At 40.4% G+C, this 18,539-nt stretch overlaps 1 protein-coding gene across 3 annotated transcripts in view; it reads left to right on the forward strand.

Annotated features, from left to right (window-relative positions):
• Grhl2 (grainyhead like transcription factor 2) overlaps positions 1 to 18,539 on the forward strand; it is a 148,214-nt gene that overhangs the window by 59,356 nt on the left and 70,319 nt on the right. For all 3 annotated transcript variants that reach the window (XM_046464789.2, XM_046464790.2, XM_046464791.2), the window contains exons 5-7: positions 1,488 to 1,543; positions 3,755 to 3,911; positions 7,425 to 7,536. In XM_046464789.2, the coding sequence (XP_046320745.1) occupies positions 1,488 to 1,543; positions 3,755 to 3,911; positions 7,425 to 7,536 (325 nt within the window). The remainder of the gene's footprint in view (positions 1 to 1,487; positions 1,544 to 3,754; positions 3,912 to 7,424; positions 7,537 to 18,539) is intronic.

Raw genomic sequence — 18,539 nt, forward strand, 5'->3', positions numbered from 1 at the left:
CAGCTGGTTCTAAGAGCAAGTTTGAAGTATTTTCACCAAGAAAATTTCATGACAGAAAATTTGTCTAAAATCTAGTCCTTCTTTTAGGTAAACTAAGAATGTATCTGGAACTCTTGTTGAATGGGTGAATTTCATTTGCTATTTGGGATGGATTCCTCTGTGTGTTTGTGTGTTTGTCTAGCAGGAGGGAAGGGAGCAGTTTGGATAGGATCCTGTCCAGATGTAGGGGCCCTCAGAAACCAGGTACTTGGTAATCATTGTTCAAGGGATGGGATGATCAAAGTGGACCTGGGGATGTCTTTGTAAAGAAAGCTGAAATCACTTAGGGAAGAGGATGTTACCTGCTCTTGTAGCTGTGCTATCGGGTCCTGGGCTTCTGCTGGATACTGCTAATCTTCCGCCTTGTCTATCCTCCCCCAGAAGCACTGAACTCTCTTAGGACCATCCAGGCCGATTGTCAGTGTTGATTTTCACCTTCTCAGTTGTGTATTTTTCTTGTTTCTCTACTTGTTGAGAATCCTGTTGTATTTCTATAGAGGGCTTGCACACTATTTATAATTTTTTTGATTTCTTAGAGATATTTGAAAAATAAAAGGTCATAGTGAGAGGGCTGGGTGTGTGTGGCCAACCTAGTGCTTCTCCACTAGTATTCTATTATTGCTTTAGGATCAAGAGTTAAGGCTTTGGGGCATATACTTTTGAAAATGTTCTAAAATGTAGCAAAATGCATTCTATTTGAACCATATATATAAACAAACATCTCTGGATGTTTTGTGTAATACTAGACATAAAGTTTCCTCCAAAACCCGACTCTTAAAATGTGATCATAGTGATCCCTAAAGAAGGGACTTGACCATGCTCAAGCTGTTACCACTTAGTAGTGCTTAATATACATCCATAGTGCTCACTATGTACCAATCACTTTTAGTAATATTTTGTTACCTGTTTAGTCCCTCTAATTGGTATCCGTAGGCATTTAACAGATGGAGAAAATATCAAGTTGGCTTTATTTTATAGAAGTATCAGGTAAGAGAGCTAGAAGTTGGCCCTGGGCAGTCTTGCTCTAGATCCTGTGCTTCTAACCACTCAGAGGGCACACATGTTGCTACATTATGTGCCCTCTGTGTTATTTATATTTCATGAATTCAGAGTTTGTGATATTTGTAAGAGTGTTGGAGAAAATAAAAAATGAAAGTGATATTTTATGTTTGAGGAAATCGTTTCTAACTGCAAATGCTTTGGGAACACCTGTGGACATGTGAATAACATCCAAAGCCTGAATGTATCTTCTGTTGAGTGTAGCCCTCAGGGAGGAAGTGGTATGTGAGTTCTGTAAAGAGGCGGAAACTATTTTTGTCATTTGAAAACATAGTGCCCCTAATATACAACTTTCCTTTCTAAGGAGAGGCTAAAACAGAATATACTTATAATTTTTTTTCCTGTGTAATGATATGCTTTTTTTTTTTTTAATGACTTAAATTTTGCAGAAATTTCGGAGTGCTTCAGTTGGGGCTGAGGAGTACATGTATGACCAGACGTCAAGGTAGGTAAACCAGAGGTTGCACCTTCATTAAGGATCCTTTAACTGTTCCTGTAAGTTACACTTTTGAACAATTTTTTCTTTGTGTACTTTCATAGAACAATCTGATTTCCTTTGCCTTCCATTCTTTGCTCTGTGCAAATGAACTTCTACATCATTATTTCCAATCTTGACAAATTACCTTCCAAAATATGGAAATGCATAGATGGTTTGTGTGTAAAATCCAAAGCACTGTGTGATTGGCTCTCAGTTCAGTCACTTGGCCTGATTCCTCTTCTGCTGCCACCATTGTCAGATGGTTTGAGCAGGTCTCTTAGACCCTCCCAAGCTATGGAAGGAGGAAGGTGGGCTGAATCCAGAGTTCTTACCCTATGTTCTGGACAGCCTGGGGGGATATGAACCTCTGCAATTATACTAAAAGTTGTTAATGTTCATATATGACTATTTCTGGGAAGAGGGTTCCAAGCTTTCTTTATATGTTAAAAACAATCTTTGACCCAACTATCTAGGTGACCAGTAGCTTGTAATCAGGTCTAAATTTGTATTATTTTATGGTACTGTATCATAATTGTTCTTTTGGGCAAAATATCACGGCAAATGGTTCTGTTGTAATTGATTTATTTCCCATATGCTCTAAGATACATATTCTGGAATTTGCTTAGCTCATTTGCTTAAGCCTCAGATTTTTATCATATAAGAAGAATATTATTTTTTCCCCTTAGAATTTTTTCTCATTATAAAAGTTAAAGTACAAATAAAATAATATTACAGAAGTAGCTAACATAGAAGGCAATAGTTTCTCCTAATCCTTGCAAATAGGTCATTTTAAGAGAGAATTTGAGAATCACCTTTGCACCCAGTCTTTTAAAGACTATGAAATGAAAGGACTGAAAAAAATACAGAATGGAGAGTGTCAGATGATTCAGAAAATACAGTGTTTGTAGCTGTGGCCCATCCTACAGTACAGCAGAAGCCCACCCTTTCTTCCTTCTTTCCTTCCTTCCTTCCTTCCTGGGGGTCAAACCCAGGCTCTCACACATGCCAAGCAGGCGCTCTGCCTGGGAGCCATATCCCTAGCCCAGAAGTAAATATTTCTCAGTGAACACGTTAAACAAAAAAGATTGTGGTCACATCTATTGTGTTCATTGTAAACAATTGATACGTTCTTCAAAGTTGGAAAAAATTGGTGTTTTTGTTTTGTAAATTACATCTTTTAAACAATGTTAAGGAAACTGTTTTAAGCAAGGATCTGCAAACTTTCTCTGTGATGCACTAGATAGTACACATTTTAGATTTGTCAAGCTATAGTGCTCATCACAACTAAGAACTGCAGTTGTAGATGAGAGCAGTCTTATACAATACATAATCAAATTAGTGTAGTCATGTTCCAATAAAACTTTATTTATGCACACAGACATTGAGCAGCTTGTGGTCCACAGATCATCATTTGAAAACCCCTGATTTAGAGTAGCTTTGTTGTAAGTTTTTTTGCAGATTTCTGAACAAGAAACAAACACAGGAAATACTGTTAGAGAACTAGATTCTCAATAGAATGTTTGGTTCTGGATTTTCATATTTCAAAATATTTTTTTTAGAGAGAAGAGAGAGAGAGAATTTTTTAATATTTATTTTTCAGTTTTCAGTTTGACACAACATCTTTATTTTATTTTTATGTGGTGCTGAGGATCGAACCCAGCGCCCCACGCATGCCAGGCAAGCGCGTTACCGCTTGAGCCACATCCCCAGCCCTCAAAATATTTTTAAGTGAAATATAGCTATTGGTAATATCTTAGTAAGATACAAAGAAGGTTAGGCAACCTGAAATGAACAAAAGCATTCATATTTTTGGCAAGTGGTTAGGATAAAAGTGGCAAATTCTATCAATTGTGAAGTTTTAGTTGGCATTACCTGAATGCCAACTAAGATATACCCGAGGTTCTCTGCAACAAGCTTGCCCAATTGGCCAAGCACACCCTGGACTTTCTCCCCTTCTAAACCATCTGTTTTATGGAACACTATTAGAAATGTTGTATACATTATACCTACAATGACCTTTGGTCTGGTCTCATCTCTTTTGCCATATGCTATATTTTGTCTCTATTTAAAATAGAGTAAACTTTGGTTAATATTCATACAGAATGCTCTTGATGTGGAACAGGTCAGGAAGGTAGAAATGTCTAGGTAACACATCTGACCACTGTTTTCTGTTCACAGCGGCACATTTCAATACACCCTGGAAGCCACCAAATCTCTCCGTCAGAAGCAGGGGGAGGGCCCTATGACCTACCTCAACAAAGGACAGTTCTACGCCATAACACTCAGTGAGACCGGGGACAACAAATGCTTCCGACATCCCATCAGCAAAGTCAGGGTATGGGCTACATTTCTCCAAATGAAGTACAGAGAGATCAGATGAGTGAAATAGCTACCTCACAGCCTGTGGAACAGCATGGGAAAAAAATTCCAAAATAAATAGTTCTAGAACAAATATCAGAGAGTTGGAGCAAGAAAACTTATTGGCTAGTTCCTCGTTTTAATCAGTAACCAATAAACCCCAGGGAAGGAGTGTGGTGGAACAGGCTTTCTGTATCCAGGGAATTTTCCTTCTTTCATTCCTGCCTGGATGCTGTATATTTGTTTTCAATTGATCTTAATTTTTCAAATAAGTAACTGTAAATCAGGACAAGTCTGTGGGTGAGACGAGATATTGCTTGATGTAAGGGAGAAAGAAATTAATTCTGAGTCCCTGGGCCCTTTTCAACTTTGTTTGGAAGCCTTCTGTAGCCCAGGGCTTACTCAGGGTTCAAGGGATGAGGCCTGATCCCCACCAGGAACAACCTGGGGGAATTTTCAGGTTCCTGTGTATTAGTCCTATTTGTGAGAAATGAAACTGGATCCCTAACTCACTGCTTTGGAATCTTGCCAGTTTCTGGTATGCTCACTACTGCCAAGAAGGGTAATCCTTGGTAATCCCTCTCTACTGAAAAGGAAAATTATAGCCAAGCTCTGAAAAGAGGTTGAAGAACTCTCCCAGTCTGTTGTAAAGTAGACTTTTCTGGTTTGTTTTAAAATGCTTTATGCGGTTGTATCCATGGTGTCCAGCTCCCTTTACTTTGCCTATAGCTTCTTCCTGATAAGCTCCTGGGAATGCTAGGAGGGGAATAGCATGGCATGCTTAGAGCATGGTGCAGGCCAAGTTTACTTCCAGCACACATGGGGCCAAGGTCTCACACAGGGGCTGAGGTCAAAAGGTGCCCAGTATGCTATGTGCATCAGGTGAATTAGAATGCCCCACCCCTGTGGTCAAAACCATGATGGAGGATATACCATGACAACAACCACAGCCACAGTGAGTCATACAATAACAATGAAGAATTATTGAATATCTTTCATGTGTTGCACGACTAGTAACTCACTGAAACTAACAACAACCCTATGACAAAGACACTATATTATCATAGTGTTACAGATAAGGAAACTTGGACTTTCAGGAGCTGGTAAGTGGCCAAGGTTACAGGAACCTAGGACATATCCCAGGCCACCAGACTCCTGAGCCCACCTCTCTGAATCACTAACATGTGCTGTGTTGAGCAGCCTAGGTGGGTGAAAAGCAGAGAAATTTCATCCTGGTCCATCTCTGGATATTGAACTTTGACATACTCTCACATATGGGTGTCTGAGAAGAAGATGACACCAGATACATTGGCTTTTCTTTTTAAAAGTCTTGTAAATTCCAAGTAAGAATTTAGTTATATACATCCTCTTAATCTCACCATCACCATCATCCTGAAAAAATGGTGGACGATTGATATTCTAAGGCATGGCACCAGTATGGAGTACAGGGACTTTTCCAAGAATCCTACTTTGTGGGAATCATAGAAGTACTTTAATATGAAAAATATATTTCCTTTTGTTCTATTTTGGCTAAAATGAGAATCCCTCCTTTTCTTAAAGATTTCACTCTAACTTCTAATCTTGGTAGTAAATTGGTATCTCTCAGAGTACATCTTTCTCACCCAGCCCCTCTGGGACAGCAAGGAGTCTAAGGTCGAAGGAAAATACTTGTAATCTTCCAGAATTTATTTCCAAGAATAGTGTAAAATTCTGAATCAAGGCATATAAACTTGATGATAACAGTTTCAAACTGATTTTTTTTCTTTCTTACAGAAGAAATGAATTTTTATACCAAGAATGCACCATTACTTATGCTAATTTAATCTTTTGCTAGGGAAAAAATTACTTTAAATGTTATTTTTATTTTGGGCCAGAAATAAACACCAGGAAACCACACAGTAAACTTCTAAGTATATATAAACACATTTGTGGAAGAACAAGGGCTGGCTGAGCTCAGGGCTCATCACACAGTGAACAGCTTCCCCTGCAGCCACTAATCCTTTGACACTCTTGATGCTTGTGAATTCAAATGACATGGACACATATTTCTAAGCTAGTTTTTCTAACAAGCATCTGCTGTCTTATATAGAACATGTTCATATGTCCATTAGGAGTGAGCTGGGTTTTGAGTTGACAGTCAGCCACCAGCATGAATTTACTGTCTATTGACATTTCTCGGGTTCCAGAGCTACAGTGCTGAATATCAGACGTTCCTGACCTTGTTGAGTTCAAAGTCAATGGGAAGACATTGCCATTGGCTGAATAATTAAGTAAATGATTACAAATGTGTCAAATACTACAAAGGAAAAGGTTTGTTTTTTTTTTGTTTTTTTTTTTTTGTTTTTTTTTTTTTTGTGGCTAAGGATTAAACCCAGGGCCTTGTACACACAAGGCATGTGCTCTTCCACTAAGCTACATCCCCAGCCCAAAAAAGTTCTGAAGGAAAGAGAGTCAATGAGTTATTCTTTTGAAATAGTCAGAAAGTGTCTAAGAAGTACTTTGGATATGGGATGAGAGGAGAAGCATTCCTGGCACTGTAGTTTCAGTGTTTTGATTGTTTGTTTTGGTACCGTGTCTATTTTGTTTATTTTTGGTGCTATCTTCCATTTCATAAATGACAGTGAATTTATGGGTGTTTAGTTAATGAGGCTGCTTGTAACTTAGAACCAAAAGGGGTTTTGGATTTTTATTTCTTCAAGATATAATCAGTTTCTCAAGCTTATTTTTCAAGTACCTCCCTGTTAAATTTAAATAGATGACATATTTGCCCTTGTTTTTTTGTTTTGTTTTGTTTTGGGTACTGGGGATTGAACCCAGGGTGCTTAACTACTAACCTACATTCCCAGTCCTTTGTTTAAATGTTTTATTTAGAGTCAGGGTCTCACTGAGTTGCTTAGGGCCTCACTAAGTTGCGGAGGCTGGCTTTGAACTCGCAATCCTCCTGCCTCAGCCTCCCAAGCCTCTGGGACTCTAGGCATGCACCACTGGGCGTAGCTGCTCTTGCATTTTTCAGCATATGGAATATATGTAGTTTAACTCTGTGCATCAATAGGAATTCATCTTTCAGCATTCCCCTCATTTCCTTAGTATTTCTCTCATTACCTCCCCTACTCCAGCCCAGGCACTAAATTCGGCCAGAAGTGGATGTTGCTTCTTTAACAATGGTCCCAAATTCTGTTTTGGGATACAAAATTTCAAAAGTATGCTTATTTACAATATAAGAAAAAAATATTTTGGTGTTCTGGCTGACCTCACGGAATAATCAAAATTGCTATAGGATTCTCTTTTTTTCCCTTTGTGTGGTTCTCATTTTCCATTTTTTTTTTTTTTTAAGTAAGCACATTTAAAACAAAACCATCCATACAGCTGAACTCGTCTGGGCTCTTCTTGCTTAAGAAACATACCTGTGCTAGAACTTCTGCAACAGGGGACCCTCTAAGACAACAGAAGCACTGGGCAGAGAGTAACCTCTCCATTCTCCCCTCTGCAGAGTGTGGTGATGGTGGTCTTCAGCGAAGACAAAAACCGAGACGAACAGCTGAAGTACTGGAAGTACTGGCACTCTCGGCAACACACAGCGAAGCAGAGGGTCCTCGACATTGGTACGTTGGTCCTGACCTCCTTCGGGTCTTGATACACTAAACTTTGTGATGCCAAGGGGGGGCCCAGCACTGGGATCACAGCGAGGACCCTGTAGCTTTTGTGCCATGCCAAGCACCAATCTACAGCCCTCCCCTGTGTTAGTACAGTTAGCACAATCAGCCTTAGAAATTAAGAGCCAAGCATTTCTCTCCCCTGAAGGTCAACCATGGCTTGGATAATAACAGCAGTACATCAGATTTGCAAGAACCATTTGGGTATCTAAAACACATTTTCATGCCCTCCTTGTTTGAGTCTAGGCAATCAGCAGGTTAGATGAGCTCTTGTTCCTATTCCCCTGGACATGACGAAGATCAAGCCTATGGCCCTCTAAGGCCCTTGGCAAAGTTTTAAGCAAGATCTAGGGTCTGATGCTCTGTGCAGTGTTCCTTCCACATCCCACACACTTAGTGCAGGTAGTACTTGGTGGTCAGGCTAATGACCACTGAAGAGACCTACTCTGCCAAGGAAAGAAGGAATGTATGTGCCAAGTTCATTGTCTGGAGTCTGTACACTCCTAAATATAATGTCTGTTCTCTGGAGACCATAGACCCCTGGACAGTGTCATTATCCAGGGTCTATATAGAAAGGTAGAGCCCATGCCAAGAAATTCAGTGGAAGGAATTCATTGCCAAGGTTGGAGAGGCTGAAGGCACAGTGAGGCAATCCTGCTATTACCTGTTGGGCTGGAGAATCAAAGGGAGGTGGTGGTGGGCGTTGGGGAGCCACCCAACAGGAGCTGGGACCACAGAGGGAGCAGTTTCCCATTGGGAGGCGGAGCCACAGAGGAATCGCTGCCAGAGACATTCAGTGCCAAGAGGGAAGAGAAGAAATGCCCTGGCTTCCCTTGTCTGCTAGTCTCCTGCCAGTGCTTCTCATAGACCACATTTAACCCAAAGCCAGCGGGCATATGACCTTAAAAAATGCAATTTTTAGGAATTGACTTCTGAGATACAGAGCCAAGTAGGGGAAGTCAAAGCATGGATTTCAAAGGTCTCCAAAAGTGATTGAAAACACAGCCAATAATGCAAGCATTTGTAAGTATTTTAACATTTTAGTTACATGCTACTTCCATAAGAAAGAAATCTTTTCTCATATTCCAGGCTTCATTGCTCCATTTTGAAAACCGCGGGGCTACAGTCCCCATGAGTGTAGGCACAGAGAAGGTTTCCATTGTGCTGGGCATCAGAAGGCTGAGCTGCTAGAAGGATACTTTCTTTGATTTCTTGCATAATGTATTGAAGGACTTTTCAGACCTTCCCTCTCAGTCTTGCTAGAACCCCTTGACCAATGGCAGAGTTTGGTTAGTGACTAGGTTAAGGTTAGAGACTCAACATAGAACATATTGAAACTAATTATTGTTTGTCCTACAAAATAGTAAAGCCACTCCTACCCCTCATCAAACACACACACACACACACACACACACACACACACACACACACACCTGTGATAACTAGTCAAACATATTAATCTAATGCCCAAGTAAACAGGTCTAGAGAGGCTCCCTGACCTACTGTCTCATATGACTTGTCCTCAGTAATTAGTATAAGTGCTGGAATAAAAATACTCTTCCTGCCCTGGGTCCCTATATTAAATCTAAGACTGAGATAGGGGTTTGGGGAACTTGCCTTAGCCTGCTTTGTAACTAGTCTGCATAAAGCAGAGGAACAATTTTATTTTATTTGAAAAGTTAGCCTTATAATTATTACCCAAGAAAACGAGAGGAGCAATTAAATAGAAATTTGGGCTAAGTTCAAGTAAGGCAAATAATAAAAAGCATTTTACTGGCATACCTGTTGATTCAACGTTGATATTATAACAGAGTTTAGTTTTCTGAGCCCAAGATGATTTCTCAGCTCTGGTAACCCTTCAAATCTTCTTTTATCTCTCCTTTATCACCTCTCATCTTCCTTCAGACTTTTCTCCCTTATACAACCCATGTACATGTGTGAAAGCACACACATGCACATGGACAGAACAAATGCTTTGTCTTTGAAATCTGTGACTTTTAATGAGGAACATCATGAGAAGCTTCCCACCAGAGACCAAGGTACAAAGCCAGTTCCTTGAATTCAATTGGTGCAAATGTTTTCTGTGCATAAATGTTTTCTGTATAACCTTAACCTCAACTTGACAGCTGCTCACAGGGTGAGAAAACGTGCAAAACTATCACAGAATTCCTTATAAAAGTCAAGCCAAGTATCCCTCTGCCAGGGTTGTAAACATGTTTCTAATACAAAAGAGAACTGATATTGAGAGGCCATGTACCTGGGTACTGTGTACCATCATCCATGGGAACTCAAGTGTGGGAGGAAGAACAGCCCTAAGGCACCCCCCCCCCCCCCGTACTCTACCAGGAGTCTGGCAGAGGATTATCAATGCCTGCTAAGTGTGCAGGAAGACCAGAGAGCACGTGTACCATACATGAGCCAATTTTGATTGACAGCCTTCTAATGGCCAAAAAAAGGAAGGGAAAAGTTTGAAATTATTTGATGAAACTCTTTTTTAAAAAACTTCCACGAGGCTGGAAATTGAAGTCAGGGCTCAGAAATCATAGTTTCCTTATCTCCTCTGGTGTCTGTGGTCAGCAAATTCAACTGAGCCATCCAGGTGATGACCTTAAGCTGGAATTAGAGTCCAATTTGGGGCCTTTCCTCATCTCCCACACCTAATCCTCTGAGTGGCCCTCAATGTGCTAGCCAGGCTCTGACTGCCAGACCCTGGGGGAGTCCTGTCTTTGGTTCCCTGCAAAAGAGAGCAGGGTTCTGAGGCCCAGGGCAGAGGGAGAGCTTGGAGCCTGGTCTCTAGATTCCTATGGCTTGAGTGAAGATTCCAGGAGACTGTCTCTGCACTTATTCCCTTCTGCCTGGGATGCTGTTCACACTGATACTTAGGTGGCCTTTTCCCTCATTTTTTTCCAAGCCTTGTCACCAAGGTATTCCCGTCACCTACACACCCTCTTCACTCTGTAGCTCCATTATCTTTAACTTCAGGGCACTTATCACCACCTGACGTGTTATTTATTTATGTTCATATTTCTTCTAGTTTTGCTTCCTGCTACATGGTAAGCTCCATGAATGCAGAGCTTTCTGTTTTGTCCCTTGCTCTAGTCTCAGTACTTAGCACAGCACCTGCAACATACTGAGTGTTGGTCAGTATTTCATAAATGAATGAATAAATGAATGGATGAATGTGGGCAGGAAACTCTGATTATGCTGGCAAAGGATGGGCCTGAAGGAATGAACTATACCTTAGTAACATCTACATTGCCTCCTGTGTTTCAGGCTCTAGAAGCATCATCCATTAGCATTTTCTCCTTCATCCTCAAAACAACCATGATGGGGTTTAAAAGCTGAGATGGTGAGGGGTAAGAATTTTACCCAAGATTCCACTCTTGGTAGATAGGGTGGAAACCCAAGAATGCCAGAATTTGGTCTCCTCTCTCAACCATATATCACTTTTGTATCTGAGCCCCTAGCTAGCTCCTGACACCCCAGGCACGTGTTATGTGCAGAGGGTCTGAAGACATTCATTAATTGATGTCCTGCGTTTTGCCCTTACCTTCCAACACTGAGAACATTTTACAATCTGGGTGGTGAAACTGTTAGCTGCTTGCTACTCATTTTGCAATTTCCAAAACTCTAGTTCAGATATGTGGTTCTTAAAGTATTTGGGGGTGGGGAAAGAAACATGAGTAATTATCTCTGATAAAAGTAAAACAAACAAACCCAGGCCCAAGTGAATTCTGCTGCTTTTCAAAACACACAAGCAAAGTTCTCCATGGCTCACAAGTTCTTTCTTGTAAGCTTCTTGAATAATAGCAGTTACTCAGGGTCATAAATAAGTTCATACTCTGCAGCCCAAGGGACATTCCTGGGTCAATTATACCGCCTATGTGGAAAAGCCACTTAATTTTATTTGTAGTTTGTCTCTGAGTATAACAGCCCCATTATACTGAGACACGGAGTTAATGATGAGCCCATGTTTATTAACACCAGTTTGGGAAAATGCATACATTCATTCTGCAAGCATTTATTGAGCACCTTCTGTGTGCCAGGCCCTTTGTTAGGCACTGGTGAGTAAAGTGGGATTAGCACAGGGCCTTTCTCTCAAGCTGCTCAAATCTAGAGGTAAAAAAGATGAACAGCTAAAATGTCAAATGGTAAGAGGTAGCACAGAGGAACTCTTCCCAGAGAAGATGTTTCTGGAAGGATATAAAAGGCTTATGAGGTCCAAAAGGTAGGGGAGCAGTGGTGCTACAAGCCGAGGAAGTAGCACACGCTGGGTAAAATGATCAAGACAAAAAAATAAAATAAAATAAAAATGAGATTGGAAAATTGTTTCAAGTCTAATAAAACTGTTAGCAAAATTGGAGGGACATGAACTACCAGGCATACTAGTGAGAATTCATTGAGCCATGCAGAGCGGGAGAAGGAAGGAAGTCCCAAATAAATGAGATTGGGAAAGGGCTTTCTTTTTGGGAAAGGAAAACACAGCTTTGTTGATTGGGTGGGTATGGCACCCAAAGGGAAGGGGCTGGAGACCTCAGAGTGACAAGGATGTGAAGCCTAGATGGAACTTGTTGGTCTCCAGCTCTGAAAGGACCCCTGTGTCGAGCTGTCTTTATGTAGCACAGGCTGAAGTCTTTGGGGCCAGTGCTGGCTGTCTGTGCCCAGGAGGGCCATACACTTGGATGGCTCCTGATGTTAGAAGGTCATTGCCACTTCTATCCTGTTGGCAAACCTCAAAGCTGCAGGTTAAACATCAGGGTCATGCTGGTTCAGCTCCTTTGCAAACACTAACTCCAGCATCTTTGCAGAGGAACCTCACTGAGCCAGATGTTGAGGGTAAATAACCTCAGATCTTCTTGTCCTCTGTTGCGTTAACACTGTTTTGGCTCCACAAAGTCTTGTTTTGTGGCTTTGTAGGGGGATATAGAAGTGTGCATGCACTTATATTCCATATTAAGGTTTAACATGTTTTTTCTATTATTGAACAAAGTAGACTTTGAGATTCAGGAATACATAAGAGAGGAAACATAGACATTGTACCTACATATTGCCATTTATCTAAATGGCTGTGGTACATTTGTGCCCCTGTCCTCCCAGAACTCCTGTAAGGACAGATGGTGGAAAATATGAGGGGTAACAGAAAAACAGAATACTGTGATGAAATTTCTATTTAATGAGTTGTACCGAATTTTAGAGGCTCTGGATAACCTTTGACGATGTATGGCAGGATTGTAATGGGATGATCCTGTATTTTAAAGAGGGGATTCTGGGCCAGCCAGCGGGAGGGGATGCAGTGGAGTGGAGACTGGCAACCTGGAGGCCAGTGACAGCCAGGGGAAGGACCAATATGCAGAGGCATGAATTGTGAAGGGGGAAGTACAAAGTTACAGCAGATCGAGGGACAAACCATAGGAAGGACAGACACTTGCTGACTGGCTGGCTTTGGAGATAAGGAGAAAGTTCATGAAAGGAAAACACAGCTTTGCTGATTGAGTGGGTGTGGCACCCAAAGGGAAGGGGCTGGGGAAGCAGCATGGCTGGGTCCTGGGGGAGTGGAGGTGGACCAGGTCCTGAGCTCAGTGGGGCATCTGTTGATTTTGAAGCCTCCTCCACACCTAGACCAAGATGGCAGCCCTAGACTCATTTGCATGGTGGAGTTACCCAGTTGGGCCCAGCATATAAGCCATCTGAAAAATATTTGAAATGAATTACCAATCAAATTAAGACCTGGATTAGATATTGAATCTATTCAGTGTATCATTTCAACGCCACTCTCTGGGGGTGGGTATCTTTCAATTTGTTACCTTTCAAGTGGGAAGGCAAATTAGAAGGGGCTCAACAACTAATATTAACTTCACAGAGTGAAAGCCAGAAGCTATGATAGTTAATTTGTTAACATTTATATATCATTTCTCCTTTCTGAACAGAATTCCCTCACTACTTTATGATGCAGATGTTCCAAAATAATACACATCATAGTATGTGCAATTTCAGAATTACTTGATTGCCCATTGGGATTAATGAGACCAGTACATCATTATTTTTCACTTATAGCTCATGTTACCAAAATTGGTAAGATTTTGTAGTTAATTGTGAAACCAGTGGTATGCTCTTTGTTCAATCTCTGACTTTAATTTTGGTTCACCGTAATCTTGCCTGTATCAAGATGTATTAGTTATTTGGTTACATTAATCCTTTAATTTTCCGTGGTACTTAGCTGACAATTAACTTCATTCTCAGTTATTAGCATGTTATTATAGGATTTTTGTCTGCATCCTAATACAAATGTGTTTATTAAGAGCCATTTTAATATCGTGCATTGTTGATAGTAGTTTTATATTAAAGCAATACTTTCCCTGAAGACTTAAGTTCCATTGATATCAAACATTTCTCCAAGTTTACTTCTCCATGTTTCTCCTTGAGGGTCCAGAAAGCCTTTGGAAAGATTCTCAAACAAGAGCTCAGATGACCACCGTGAGACCTTGGACTTCTTTCTCTTCTGGAGTCATGCTCTCCTCTCAAGGAATTGTGATTCAAATTAAGCAGCACAGTTTTCCTGAGATGTCTAGAGGCAGCTGGCTTTCTGAGTGACCTTCGTTCCTTCCTGCAGTTTTTATAGGCAGTTCTGGGCTGGGCTCCTCTGAGATCTGTGCAGAAAAGTAGGAGGTGGGAGATTTGAGGTTGTGTGTGGGAAGAGGCAACTATGGTCTTTTTGGAGGTCAGGTGGCCAGATTGTCAAGGAGTATGAATTCATGGCCCAACAGGCCTGGGTGACAAGAAAGAGTCCTCAGCAGTCCACTACTCTATCACATGGGTTTTCTACCCTTCTATTAAGCTTAGCTCTCAGGGGGCCTGCACTAGCCCCAGACTTCCACACACTTGCTATCTCCCTGCAGAATGGAAAACGTGGGTCTTCTCTCCTTTAAAACATAACTCAATGGCTGGATGCGGTGGCACATGCCTGTAATCCCAGCAGCTCTGGAGGCTGAGGCAGGAGGATGTTGAGTTCAGCAACACATTGAGGCTCTAAGAAACTCAGTGAGATCCTGTCTCTAAATAAAATATAAAAAAGGGATGGGGATATGGCTCAGTGGTTAAACACCCCTGGGTTCAATCCCCGGTACCAAAAATAAAAAAATAAAAATAACTCAAGCAAATGGAATTTTATCTTCTGATATTTTCTAGTCTATTTCCATACTTCTTAATAGACAGGATAGATATTTGATAAAAAGCAAGATAGCAAGAGCCCCCAACTTCCAAAATGAACTCTGAGGCCTGGTGAGAGTTCAGGCTACGAGCCAGATAGCAAAGCTGTGTCCCTTCTTCCCCTGCAGAACCAGGCAGGTGGGCACCAGGAGCTCCCAGATTCTTCCCTCTCTCACCAGCTCTCACTGTTATCACCTTCACATGCAGCGTGAGACGTGCTCTGTTTTATAGGGAGGCGCCGAAGCCACGGTTACCGAAAATTCCTTCAGTTTTGGTTAGAAAGCATTTATGCGATAAAAGCATGGTAGGGTATGAAGGTTAAGTATCTCAAAGCATTGTAAAATGCAAGTGTTCTTTAAAGTTTAACATTTGTTCAGGCATAATAATAATAATTTTCAGTAATAACTGAGCCATTTATTGCATGCAAGTCTTGATATGAATCTGAGAAACTGATTCTGTTGAGGCCAACACCTGTGTAAAGAGAATCATTTCCCTGTCAGAGTGAGTGACTAGGGTGGCCCTAGGGTTCCCCCTGCTTCCCTTCAGAGAAGGGTCAAGGTCAGGATGGAGTCTGTAGATCACTCCTAGACCCTGGAGTCCCTCTCGAGTTATTGTTGGGTCTTCCTCTTTGCTACACTTCTGCCCCACACCTAAGCCATTATTCAGGTCTTTCTAGTGTGATCTGTCTTTTACTAAAATTTCTTAACGTCACATCTATAGGAGTCTGTTCACCCCTTGCTATGTTTTCCTAGTAACTTTGACCCCTCCTTTGTTCTTCTTCTAGGACTCTCAGGCCTAGAACAGCCCCCTCTCTTCCCTCCTCCTTCTGGAAGACATCTCCCATCTTGAGACCTTGTTCCCTTGTCCCGCTCTGGGTGAGATCATTCTGGTCTTCCCAGGTAGAGTCAGCTGCTTCCTCATGGGCTCGGGTTTGTATCTAAGCACTGGCGAGTTGCCATGTTTCACTTGGTTTATCAGTTTAATTCTCTCCAGCCACTGGGTCCAATTTTTGAATAGAAGGATTTCTTTTTTAACTTCTATATACCCAGCACCTGATGCAGAACTGGGCGTAGAGCAGGTAGTTGTTCAATCAGTGTTTAGTGGCTGATGAACAAAGTGCTCTGGGCAGCTTTATATTTAGGTGACAATTATGGTAAACATGCCTATTTAACCAAGAAATCTGGCTGGTGTTGAACTCTCCCCTTTCATACAGAAAGACTTGTTTTAGGTAGCATTTTTCTGGATGCAAATTGTGCTGTGGTACTTTATTTTGCTAAAACATCAGCAACTCTTAAGATTTAATTGCTAGCACAGAAACATAATGTATATACTAATAAGCGAGAAGGGTTTTCTTTTTTTTTTAATCTTAACTAGAAATCATTACTATTTGCCTGAAGCAAACAAATGAGAAATTGTTAAAAAACAAACTTTAAAATAATTGTAAATTAAAAATTACAATGAATGTAGTCTTCTATAACCATTTTCCTTTACTATTCTTTTCTGGTAAGGAGTTTTCCTACTCCTGGAAATATTAAGCCCTCAGTGGTTAACCAGAAGGAATGTTCCAGAGAGTACTGAAGCATGGAATGGAAGCTTGAAGCCCTCTTTAAGATTGTTTTATTGAGAGGGCTGAACTGCCCCATAGAGATACTGGTTTAGATGGTAAGATTTCAAAACTAAAGCACACATACACACACGCTCACATGATAGACCCACCATGTGTAGTTCTGTCAAATGCTATATTTCCTATCTTCTTCTTTTTTTAACATTTACCAGACATTGTGCTGTTTTCCCCCTAACTGATGGACCTTTTTCTATATTCATAGTTATCACACTGTGTTTTCATCATATAATTTGTACTTTTAAATTTGATTTCTTTTTTTTTTTTTTTTGGCTTGGAACCTAATTATTATTTTTTTTCAGAGATGCATTTAATGAAACCTCAGTTATCATGGTAGCCTATATTTTTAAATCATTGCATTGACCTAAAAATGACAAAAAAAAAAAAAAAAACCCTGAAGATACAGCCTGATCGTTTTGTGAGAATATGATGATTCCTGAACAAAAGTATAGAGTTAGTATTTTTAGCTAACCTTCAGCACTTTCTGGAAGCTTCTCTGACCCTGCATCTTTCAACTGAAATGAGTTTATATCTTTGAAATAGCCCCAAGTGCAAAATTAGACAAAGTTAGTTTTCCTGCTTTGTTTACAAAATCTAAACAGCAAGACTAAGTTTTTCTAAAATTAAATTAAACTCTTTGAGGTTGTGGAAGCCAAAATAAGATGAAATTAATCTGACGAAAACTCTTTGAACCTACACCAGGAATGTGGAGCCACCAGTTGTGTTTCAGCTTTTGAAAAGATGAGTATTGAGGTAAGCCAGGGCTTAATAGGTGATTGGTCTACATCCTGTGAGGCTGTGCCATAGCATCTCTGTTTTAATGATAGGACACCAGCTTAGAGAAGTCCTGCAGCTTTTCCAAAGTCATGGCCAGTTCAGGTGGCTTCTACCTACTGTCCCATACACTGTGGCCAGCATTACAAACGTCAGCTGGAGCTGCAGCTTCTTCCTGTGAATGACATATTTATCTTATTGAAGACATATATTGAAAGGAATAGAATTTCAGATTTGAAACAATATAGAAATCCTCTAATATAATATTAGAAATGACAGAATATTGTAAAAGCAAACAGGAATAGCAATACAAATCATTTACATAGCACCTAGTGAAAAAACAACTTTTCTAATTCAATCAGTTAGATCAGTCGTTTCAGTCCCTCAGGCCACCCCTGCCTTTACATCATGGGACAGATTTATGTTCCCATGTCTGCCCACTAGTTCAGTATTTGTGATAGGGCAGCCAGAGACCATTGGGGAGGTAGAAAATGGAGATTCAATCTTAATATATATTGAGTCTCTGAAAGAATTAGGCTTTTGATTCAAGTTTAGTGAAAGATAATCCATTTGAAGATTGACAGGACTTATAATACATCTGTGTATGGCACCACCGATGACCAAAAAAGTCATTTTTATTGTTTAAATCTATTCAGTCTGCAACTCTCAAGCATGACTATCTATGTTTGAAATTATTTCTGACACTGATGGTTGTTAGACACCAGGATGGGCTTTTTAAAAAAAATATTTATTTTTTTAGTTGTAGTTGGGCACAATACTTTTATTTTATTTATTGTATGTGGTGCTGAGGATCAAACCCAGGGCCTCACACGTGATTGGCGAGCACTCTACCACCGAGCCACAACCCTGGCCCCCAGGATGGGCCTTTGTCAGACTGTGGAATGTCTTACAGAATACAATTCTTGAAATTCTTACTAATAATAGAAAAGCACCATCAAATTGAGGAAGAGTTCCAATTATATTGTTTTAAGCAAGTGATACTGTTTCTCCAAAATATCATCTGGGTGGGAGGAGGTTAGGGAGTTTGTGGTAGAGGGAGCCAATGATGGTTGATTAACTACTTTGGAGGTAACTGCTAATCCCATGTGCCCATAACTTCTTGTCTTCACACAAACCCCCAAGGTTGTTGGTGTGTCAAGTGATGAAATAAATATTAGAAAGCCAGAGTAAATCATGAATAGTTCATGCCGAATAAAAGTATAAATTATTTACCAAAATACCATCCATATCTTTATTCACTCAGAAAATTCTTAGAAAACACCGGTTTTTTGTTTGTTTTATTTTGTTTTTTGTCATTTATGAACTAACTTTGTGGACCAGGGATGAGATA

The sequence above is a fragment of the Marmota monax genome, unplaced genomic scaffold (genome assembly GCF_021218885.2).
Source record: "Marmota monax isolate L192 unplaced genomic scaffold, Marmota_monax_Labrador192_F-V1.1 WCK01_AAM20220418_F8-fsc00003, whole genome shotgun sequence".
Classification (NCBI taxonomy): Eukaryota; Metazoa; Chordata; class Mammalia; order Rodentia; family Sciuridae; genus Marmota; species Marmota monax.